We start from the raw sequence: 11,564 nt of genomic DNA, 5'->3' as shown, positions 1-11,564 counted from the left end.
GCTGTCTGTTTTTTGCCCCCTTCTTCGGAGATGCAGACAGTAGACGGATGATGTACCACTGGCACCATCACCCCCCAGTTCGTCTAACACCTGCTGGACATCTATGGCTAATCATTACATTTCCTGAAACTTGCATTTCCATTTTCATTGAGAGTGTTTTCTGACAAACAGTCATAGTTCTCATGGCAAAGAAACCTATCAACTCTGCATCCAGCGGTCAGAATGTTTATGTCTGGTGTTTGGCTCACAAAAGACGCTGATAATTTGGATGGAAATACCAATGCTCCTTATTAAAAGGAAAAAGTGTATACATTTTCACATGTACCAGTTTAATAATAAGAAGTTTATTAACAGTTCAGGTGAGATTTTGGTCAGGTAATTATCTCCTAACCCCTTAACCACGTGATGTCACCATTGGGCCCTTGAGCAAGGCCCTTAACCCCAGCCGCTCCAGGGATGCTGGTTGGCCATGACCTCCGACCCCAAAGCTCGCTCTCACCTGTATATAGGATGAATGACGTATTGCTGTTACTTTTTTCACTTAAGAGCTGGGTTTGAGCCAAACACATTTTTCTGTTATGGGGAATCTGAAATAGAATAGGACGTTTTTACATTCAGTTTGCAGTGATAGAATTTCTCCTGTTAGAATTCCCTCCTGGGATACAGATTTTTTACCTGGGATCAATAAAGTCCATCTTAAAAATGCACTTTTAAGAGCACTGAACGCACTACCTTGAATGTGACTGGGCTGCTTTAAGTGATCCGAGCTCCTCGCTCACAAAGTCCTCTGCCTGCCCCAGGCAAGATCAGTCATACTGGTGATCTCAGGCCGAAAAATGAAAGGAGTGGAATGTCCAGCAGGTCATATGGGTCACCCTTATTAAACATGGCTTTCAGCCACTCCGGTTTAAGCAGATCTTTGTCTAAGATTAACTTACATAATTCACCTTTCAACAGAGATCTGAAAGGTCAAAGACGATAAAATATGCAAAAAACAACATTTTCACACATGCTCAGCACGTGATTAATTAACAGAATAATCAGAGTTTTGCTTAACTACTTATATTTAGAATTGTATTCGGTTAAAATACTTTGAAGAGAATATGGGACGATTGTTCCAGAGAAAAATTGAAACTGCCGTGAAGATGCTCGCTGTCCAGCTGTCAGACAGTCACATCTCATTCCAGTTAAAACAGCTGGTGGAAAGGGTTTGGTTTATGTTAGATTAAAGCTGTCCTGAGTTTGCAGGCAATGCACACTAGGGCTTATATTTCAGCAGCATTTATAGATAATTTTCAGCTGCCTTTTGCCTCGTTGGCAAGCATGTTGGCTAATGAAACGATTCCAGTCGTCATGTGTGCCTTAAATCTGAACATATACATATCCACTGTGTGCCTTATTTAGATAATCATTTTGTATTCAGCTAATTATTACACATGTATAAATGCAGCACCTTCCAAAGTGCCTCAATTTTTAGTGGTACATGAAGTTCATGACAAGGGCCTTAACTGGTTTTCTTATAACCTTGAAAGGTAGGGAAAATGGTCAGGTTAACTTTTGGACTCACAGACTAACAAGCCAGTTGATCATCATTTTGGTCCTCAAGCAGAACCTCCTGTGAAACATTTGCTGAATGAGAATATTTACTATAATTCCCCTCTGGTGAACTTTTATCGGGAGTAATGGAGCATGAGGTCACTGGTGACCATCAACATCGACAGAACCTCTCGCAGTAGCCATGGTGTGTGTTATTTCACTGGTTTTCAGAGTGCTTTTTGAATTCTTTCACCCCAGACATCGCATTTGTTCTCCTCAGCTTGACTTGCTCAGGTTTCTCCCGCTGGAGGCTTCTTGTGCTTGCAGTCGTCCTGGATGCCCCCCACTCCCCTCCCCTTCCCCTCAACCTGCTGGACATATCTGATTTCATCTCAGACAGCGCTCATTGTTCCGAAGACGGCATTTATTGGTGTGACGAAACAGTGGCGCTGTTGTAGTGTGTGGGGCCCTCGAATCGGTGGCGGTGTTTATAAGGGGGCCCGCGGAGGAGTCGGGAGACGTCCTTCTAACGACTGATCCTCATTTTTCTTTCGTGCGAAGGAAGGAGGGAGCGAAACGGAGAGAGAGAGGAGAGGGATGGTGCTGTTGACCCGTAAGCTAGTGCAGAGGCTGGCCCTCTTAGTGACTTTTGGTGGCTTGGTCACCACCTTCGTCACCACGTTCCTGCCCTTGTGGAAGACCCTGAATACGGACCTGAACGAGATGGAGAACTGGTACGAGGGCTTGTGGCACAGCTGCATCTTCACGGAGGAGGTGGGGCTGCAATGCAAGGCCTTCGATTCGCTGCTGGCCCTTCCCGCAGATGTACTGGCGTCTCGGGTGCTCATGCTAGCATCCATAGTGACGGGTGCGCTGGCGGTCGCCGTGGCCTTCTTCGGGCTGGACGGCGTCGAGCTGGGACCCGGGCACCGGCGCCTCAAGCGGGGGCTCCTGGTCCTGGGTGGCGTGCTGTCCTGGGTGTCGGGCATCACCACCCTGCTGCCCATCTCCCTGGTGGCTTATGTGACGGTGGTTGAGTTCTGGGATGAGAGCCTGCCTGACGTCGTGCCCCGCTGGGAGTTCGGCGAGGCGCTGTTCTCCGGCTGGTTTTCTGGATTGTTCCTCATCATAGGAGGCTCCTTTTTCTTCGTTTCTTTATGCATGGACGACTGCTCTGAGCCCCTGAGCCCCCCCAGCACCCAGGAAATGCCGAGGATTCAGCACTACCGAAAGACAGAAATCCTATAGCTTTCTTTCATAGCTGGAAATACTTTAAATTCAAAATTTCAAATGGCCAAACATCATAGTACTTCATTTAAAGTCAGAAGGTCTAGAGTGGTGTTAATGTTTGAGATATTTCCAGTGATTTAAAGCCAAAGACCAAAGTATTTCTGTTTAGTGAAATGGGGGGGGGGGAGACCCTGTAATCCCGGAGACCATGTTCTTTGTGTGTCATTTCATGTTCGAGTTCTTTGCATCTTTTACCCCCCAGTTCCATTCTGCATGCAAATCTATCAACTGAACTGAGCAAACAGCTCACTTTATGGTCTAGGTTTTTATTTCAAAAATAAAAGAATAAGCATTTGAGAATGCAGATGAGGCTTCTGTTATACCAATGTGATATCTATTTCATTTGCACTTCTCGGTTTCCATGTATCACATAAAATGGAATAATCCTGCAGGCAGCAAGGATTCGTATGGAGATCTATTAACAATGAGCTGATTCTCTGTCTGGCTGGTTAATCTGATGCTTACTGGATGGTCTTTTTGGGCGCTGACTGCATTCACGGTGAGACCCAAAATTGTTCCTGTCTGCATGCCATCATCTTCTTTGTTCATGACTTAAAGCAGCAGAAATTATTCACCTGTTATCTACTTCCATGACTCATGTAATTTAATATCTGTCATATCAACTTTCAAAGAAAGAATATTATTATTATTATGAATAATTTTTTTAAATTCCTCTTTTGGACTGACATGTTTGCTGATCTGGGGAACCTGAAGATTTAGGTAAAAACGTACATTTAAATGGACAAGGGACTGCATTATATTACCACAGGTCATCAATTGAACAACAAAAGATCTAAACAAAACTTCTAGAAAATGGTGGTTAATAGTATCAATTTAATTAGATTTTAATGTTGAATTCCTGCTTGATAGTTAATGCCAAGAGAATGAAATTGCAAAAAAATATTGCGTTGCATGCAGTTCCATTATGTTATTCGGCCCCATGATTTTGTTTTGACATGATCTGAGTCCTGTGGTCCAGCATATTTAAATGAAGAAAGCAAGTTACACTGATTATAACCCTATAGTTGAGCAGCTAACGTAGACACACTATGAGGTTTGATTTTATCAGGAACAGAGAATTTAGTCAGGGTGGTGCTGGCCAGTTGTGTGTGTGTGTGTGTGTGTGTGTATGTGTATGTGTGTGTGTGTGTGTGTGTGGATCGCTGGAGAACTTACCTGGTTCAGAAATCCTAGGTCCCTAATGTGCTTTTTGGCACACCAATACTAAGTCTAATGAGAGGCAGAAAAGAGAAAAGAGGCAAATAGCAAGTAAAGACCAGGACCCGAAGGGAGGACTCCATGGCTGGACTTCAAGATGATGTGATAGTCCTGTCCTGTCCTCCTTCCATCTGCTGGAATTCATTTCCTGGCAACTGAAAGGCCTCTATTTTGACTCTTAAGGTTTTGATTTTCCTAGAACACCTCACCACAAATCAGAATAAAGGACAAATGTCACCCTATTAATCTGGTCAATGTCTTGCTAAATATGAACATTAATGTCTGTGGCTTTCATGTCTAAACTTACAGTTTAGAATTTTTAATTGAGTGCATCTTAATTGTAGGTGACAACAGTGATTTAACAAAGGCCTACTACACTCTGGTTTTGGATTTCCAAGCAATACTTGCATTTATCCATTATTTAAACTAAAGTTGTGACTTCTTATGTAATGTTTTATGTCCTTTGAGATCTTTTCCCCTCTCTTTTTCCGTGTACAGTGGGACTCCCGAATGCGCGGTTTCAATAACAAAAATCGCGGTTTCAGTTGTGTTGCTTTTTTTTACACTACAATAATGGTTTATATTTCAAATCGCGGAATAAACGAGGTCAGGCTGTACCGGTACATGATACAATATTTTTATTTGTAAAATGTGTAACCGTAGCCTTTGTTTTTCATTGTTCTTTTATCCTTTGAGGGTTATAAAAAAACCATGGTTTTCATCTCTCTGTTATTCCGTGATACATGATATTTACTCATTGTTACATGTGTCTTGAGAATTAGGCTAAAATATCAGAATACCTTTCATTCGAGAGAGAGAGAGAGAGAGAGAGAGAGAGAGAGAGAGAGTATACGGTACTGTATAACAATACACAATTAACTTTATTATTACTGTATTTAATGTAGGTAATGTTTTACTGTGCGTAATTTATCGATTGAACTTCCATATGTGTGTACACGAAAATCACATTTTATTTGAGGTCCGCAAATGGCACGCAATTATCCGCGGCTTGGACCATCTGCAGTACGTCTTGGATCTATCACCCGCCGATGCAGGGGGCTACTGCTGGCTTAACCCGCCACCCTGCAGCCGGGTATGTCAGTGGATCTGCTACCAGACACAATCGTGCACTTTCACCCGAAACCTTGCTGAAGAAGACCAGTAGAGGGAGCTATTACAAGGGATTTTTTTGGTAACTGCCGAGAAAACGACTTGAAATCACTAAATATTATATATATATATATATATATATATATATATATATATATATATATATATATATATATATATATATATATATATATATATATATATATTGCTAATCTTAGACCTTTAAATAAAAAATATTGCTTGCAGGAGATATGTAATACGTTTAACAAATATTGGCAAAGGCATTTTGCTTCAAATTACAGCTCTTGACTGCATACCAAAACAGTGAATTTCTTAAAGCATGTGAAATTATATTAATGTATCTATGTTGGTTCCCACCTGCGCCAATAGTTCCCGGGATAGGTTCCGTTCCCCCCCGCGACCCCAGTTGCGATTAAGCGGCTTCAGAAAATGGACGGATGGATATTATTTCCTTATCTCAAATGAGATAAAAGTTAAAAAAACTTTAACTTTCTTTCTTTTTTACCTAACTTAGTCTAACTTATTTCATGTGTCAGTACATTATTTTTCCTTAAGGGTTTAAATTATATTTGTTGCACTAAATGCACGTTTATTGTATATTGTGCGTTGCAAAAGTTATTGTTCATGGAAGAGGGCCAACGGTGATTTCCGTTTACTTTGCTCTTTGATCCGCTTTACCTGATAGTTTATGCACATGGTCGCTTGTCAGATTTATTTAAACATTGACACGGATATATTTAACAACTTGTTAGTGACAACTTGTAATTTATGCGCGGTCTAGTTAATTTTATAAAAACTGGGTTTAATATACTGTGGTTTGAGTCACTGATAATCAGAACTAAAGCTCAAGCCATAGTGTGTTCTTGTGTTTTCAGTGTGATCATGTGGTTCACCTCACAGTAAAATGTGCTGGCATTCCTCCTAAGGACAATAAAAGTATTAAACTCCTCGATTAGGCAACTTCTGTGTAGTTTGACCCAGAATGTCTCTGGAATGAAAGGGCTGTTTGATACACTTTAAGCCATATGGCTTTGGTTATTTACCATATAAATACATACGGGATCTTACAGGGAAAGTGTATACAAACGTTTCTCACCTTAATGATGGTTCAACTATTTCGACGTTAGGATGCACAGCGATGCACATTAAGTAATATTAACTTTGAATTTTGATCTGTTCGCGGGTTGGCGACAAGCCGTACTACAATTTCTACTGACGCCGGGGCACGGCAGCACGTTTAACCAAATAAACTTGTATTCATACTTTTACTTTTCAATTACTGGCATTTAATTAGTTATGAGAATTATTTATTTACCTTTTCAGTAACAGTACTTATGAATGTATGCATATGTATGTGTATATATATTTATTTGTAAATTTTATCACATTATATTCGTATGAGTCTTGGGATATTTCCCAGTTACGTTCATCACAACGAAACTCCATCGTATCGTAAGTCAAAGAGCACGGATATTACTGTTTGAACTAAATAATCACTCAATTGTTTTGCAGTGTGAAATTTGCAGCCCTGTTTGCACATCATACTATTCATCGTGTTTGTGTTTGATGGCTGCTTGGAGGAAATACACCTAAATGATTGCAAATATCAATGCAACTGTTAACTTTGTCAAACCTGACCCATCTCTCTTATAGTTGTGTGTGACTTGGCTCCTCCATATTGGTAATGTGGGATGCTGAACTTACTTACAAAATGCCATTATTAACCCAAAAAATTAGCCCGAAACTGTAAATCACGTTCCTGCTGTACTCGAGCCTTGGGTTCATTTCTTATAGTTCCGGTAGGTGGACCTCTGGGCATAATCTACAGTTCCAAGTGTTCTGACACAAAGAAATAGGTCCAAACACAACCCTTTCATGCCTGTATTGCTACTGTTATATCAGCGAAATTGAACTCTACTTAACTTTCCGACTTGCCCTTAAAATATCTTTCACGAGCATAAAATGACAATTACCTCAATGAACTCCTCAATTAACTACTACTTTCGAATCTTCCCGACAGATCACATTTCAGCCTTAGCTTGTGAGCAGTCACCTACATCATGCATACATTCTGTTTGTGTCTTCGTTAATTTTTCTTGTGGAATGTGAATTTGTTTTTCCTGCGTGTTAAGGGGTTTCCACAGCGTTTGCTGTGGGTAGCAGCAGAAACTGCAGCTTATTTAATGTATGCTTTCATAGCGTTAAGTACGAGAATGCTGACATAGTCCCAAGCAGAGCATGTGAGCGGAGCGGAGCCAGAACGAAGAGCGGAGCGGGCGGAATTCAGTCAAAGCTCGGAGCGGTTTTTAAATTAAGGCTGGAGCGGTCGCTCTGTCTCGCTCCAATTTCGCTCCGATTCCGCTCCGATTCCGCTCACACTTCGACCATGAGGCGTGTCCAAATCTACCCAGAATTCATCTGTACAATTATCAAGACTGTTACACAAATTGGCCTTAAGGAAACTGATACAAGTGTACTATTCTTATGAAACGTATAGATGACAATAATGTAGAGCAAGAACAACAATGTGGTGAAACTGTTTCAGTGAGTAAAGATTCACTTTGCAATCTAAAAAGACACCTTTCTCGGAAACATGAGTGTGCTACGCGAACTCGCATAGGCCAGAGCAAAACGTGAGCAAGTTTTATATGGTTGTAGCGTATAAAGTTTATAAAGTAAATAAAAGTATAAAAGCATATAAAGTAAATCTTTTTTTAGTTTTAGTTTTGTCATTCAAAGTAGGTCTAATAGGATTTTTTATATTCACGTAACGCTGTCAGTGAAATTTAATTTTATAAAGAGAGAGACGCAGCAGCAGCATCAACAGAAAAAAATGAGGAATTTTAAACCTGGATGCTTAGCCTCTATATTCTTTATTTTTAAGATTTTTGTGTGTGGAATGCCATTGCCAACATGTCCGTTGTTGCCTATATGTTGTATAAAAATAAATATTTTCTGTTCTGAGTGACAATGTTGCCGTTGCTCATATTTATTTATGAAATAAGGCTTCAGATTAAGGTGACAGTTGTTAGGCATGCAGATTATTTGTCCCTCTTTTAAATTGGAGCGAGCGAGGAGTGATTTGACGGGAGCGGAAGGTAATTTTAGTGGAGCGAGGAGTGGTGTTGAGCGGAGCGCCTTAGTGCGAATTAGAGCGGAGGAGCGGGCGGAGCCAACAGCCTCGTGAGCAAGGAGCGGAAATTCTCACCACTCCACTCCGCTCATATGTTCTGGTCCCAAGCCATCAAAAGCGGGGCGAGGTGGCATTATTGTGTTCTTTATTGTTAACTAAAAATACTCTTATGTGGGCAGCATGTCCAGAAGCAGGTGGGGAGAAGTGCAGTAGAGAGATTGGCCGGGCTCCTGACATTGGGTTTGCCCTTCTGCTTTGACTTATTTCTTGCATTTGTTGTCTGTTTCCTTATTCCCCCTTTTCAGCAGAGGTTTACTTAGAAGACTTAACATATTCAATGTCAAAAAAGTATCTAGCACTTTCCATCCTTACATCCCTAGTAATCCTCTGCCCAAAGTTGACGAATTGTACACTGAACTAACTCTAGTTTTGTTGCTATGGCATCTATAACTAAAGAATTAAACCCTGTTTATGTATTGTGTAACAGCTCTGGAGAGTAATGACCCTTTTTCAGTAACAGGATGCTTGTATGAATTAGTGTTGGAGGGGTGGGGTGGGGTGGGGGGGGCTTATACCTTATTTGGCTGTCTGCTTTATTCTACTGAGCAGCATCACAGGAAGCCAAAAAGTACCCCCATTTAATCGTGTCCCCTAAGGAGACTCTTTGCTGTGATTGACTGCAGTGTTTCCTTACCTTGCGCCCTGTGCTTAACATAGAACTTACGAGCGACGTAAAAAAATCGTACTTCTATATGCAGAAGCTGTCATTTCCATTTCATTATCATTTTCCATTATTTGGAAAAGTTCACATTTGTTTAATTTCTACACCTCCTGTCTTTAATTAAAATAGGTAATCAAATTAAGAAGGGTTACCATTTATTTTACTTTAAGGATGTTCTTTTACAGGTCTGGCCCAGCCAGGGATCAAATCTACATTGTGACATGTTCCCTGTGTTCCTGGAAAGACGATCTGTTTGTTCAGGCTGTCATCAGAGCAGATCAGCTGATCACTGGACTGAGGTGAAGTCTGTTGACCCAGGCAACTATATAAATAGGCTAAAAAATTATGTATCTATGAAGTTTTGTAGTCTTGATTAATTAATTACTCAATCAATCAATGAATGGATTGACTGATTAATAGATACATACATTTGTTATATGGAATTATCCACCTGTTTCTACTTTTTACCAGATGCTTGCTATGAAATGTTATTCCCAACTCGAGGGAACACAACTATTCAATAATACTCTTAGTTAACCATGATGTAACTCTTAATTAATGTATTAACCACAAACTATATTTGTTCATGTTTTGTACTTGAGCAGTAACTGAGGAGCTATGTTTAAAGTGTTACCCAGCCTGTGTTTCTCTCAAGGTAAACTGTCTCTTAAAGTTTAGCTTCTGACATTCTGCATCCCAATGGGAAGCCCAGGACTGCATGCTAGGAGACAACATTGACAACGGCAACTTAATAGTATCTGAGTAGTAACTTCATGATTGATTAAAAGTATAATAGTATATTATTTCTGCCCCCTCAAGTAAAGTGTTACTAACTTATTTTGGTTGCACTTCTTTACTGTGGGGAAACTGTGGTTTCCCATGTCTAGTCAGCGACTATTTCTAATGACCCAGGGGAAAATTGCCGCTGTTTTGCCTGTCATGAGCTGCTTGTCTGGGGAGGTGGGCTGGTGACCTTTTTGGGGACAGGGTAGGCCTAAATAATGGCTATGCTGATAATCTAAGGCTGAGTCAAAGGTCAAAAGATATAGTGATAAGTAATTGAAGAATGAGGGTGCCCAAGCCTGATGTGCAGGAGCTGTTGGGTGTACTAGGGTTCAATCAATCTTAACGGCTCTGTCAAGTGTTAGTCCGCTGAGTCACCACCTGATGTTTTGTGTGTTTATGGATTCTCTGAAACCTCCAGGTCTTCGGTCCTCAGTGACCAGCATAGGGCACCACCTTTTCTATAAGAGTAACTTAAGCATTATGATTCTAGAGTCAACCTTAGCAGATGTTCAGGAATATTGCAGCGTGGATCAATGCACTTTTGCTTTAGATATGAGGAAGGGGCGATAAAAGTTCATATGATGGCCTTAAGAAAACCTTAGTGTCAACATTGCCAATAATGGGAAACCCTAGAAGCAGTATAGACACTGAAGGACAGAGGTGAAGAGAGAGCAAAAGCATCACTGACATTTCATTTTCCTTCCTTTTCTTATGTCTCTGAGACAAAGAAAGTCTGAATTTGAAGGTTGAAGTTTGCCGGTGGACTGCAGATCTTCTCATCATGACCTAGGATAGCTGCTTGAAATCAGGGGATTTCATGAATAGGTTTTATGAAGAAGATGTCACTAGATGTTGATGTCTTTACCCGCAAAAATTAGACCTGTCTGTCTCATTATTTCTGAGGGTGTACAGTTGACACGAGGTCCACCTTTGTGGATATGGATCCAAGGATCCTGCTGGCCCTCCCGTAGAAAATAATTTGGGAAAAACATATAATAAAAATGGGTATTATTTGATAACCAATAGAGATAAATAATGTTTTATTTCATGCAGTGATTTGTGATTTGACTTCTTGAAGTCTTGTTCTTAGTTTTAGCTTAGTTTTAGAGTACAAGGCTATATAACTACTATACATCATAATACAAAAAGGACAGGAATGACTGATTAAAAATTACTAACCACCATTTGTTTGTATAAATTATCTTTTGGACACAAAATGTAAATTCTAGAAGTGGGCTTTGTTCAGATGGTGAGAAATGATTTAAGAAAAGGAGGTCAAGCTTAAATTAAAATCGGTCTACTTTTATATTTGTTTTTTTTCTTCCTCAAGAATAAAACTATTCATGATCATAGTTTGAAAGTAGTCTGTCAAAGGGGAAGTTTTTCCACTCATTCATTGCTCGTAATGTCATTTAATGCTATCGTCATGGGAAATGACTTCTATTCTATTAAATGAATCTAGCCTGATAAAGAGTAATAGTTAATCATTCTTAAGTGGTCATTTAATTTAAAACGCAATTACAAGTAAAACATAGCACCATACAAAAGACTGAATTAGACGAGTCAACTTTCTGGGATACAAAGGTGGGCTTTTAAGATCAGCCAAACTGTAATCTTTGAAGATTCCGTCAGAAATGACAGGCTGAGGCTTTGTACAAACCAACACAATCCCACCTGGCCTTTGGCTCTTCACTGTGTGGTGCTGTTGCAGTTTTGTATCAAGAAGGCTTGATTAATAATCAGAGTTAC

General features: G+C 40.1%; 1 protein-coding gene across 1 annotated transcript; it reads left to right on the top strand.

Moving 5' to 3' along the window:
- The first annotated feature begins 1,993 nt into the window (after nt 1-1,993).
- On the top strand, nt 1,994-4,490 carry cldn26 (claudin 26). The gene has a single exon (XM_048996087.1). It carries the CDS (start codon nt 2,134-2,136, stop codon nt 2,782-2,784), a length of 651 nt encoding a protein of 216 aa, XP_048852044.1. The 5' UTR covers nt 1,994-2,133; the 3' UTR covers nt 2,785-4,490.
- The last annotated feature ends 7,074 nt before the right edge of the window (nt 4,491-11,564 follow it).

Source organism: Brienomyrus brachyistius, chromosome 2, assembly GCF_023856365.1.
Source record: "Brienomyrus brachyistius isolate T26 chromosome 2, BBRACH_0.4, whole genome shotgun sequence".
NCBI lineage: Eukaryota > Metazoa > Chordata > Actinopteri > Osteoglossiformes > Mormyridae > Brienomyrus > Brienomyrus brachyistius.
Note: the sequence above shows the minus strand (reverse complement) of the source record. Positions and strands in the feature narration are given on the sequence as shown.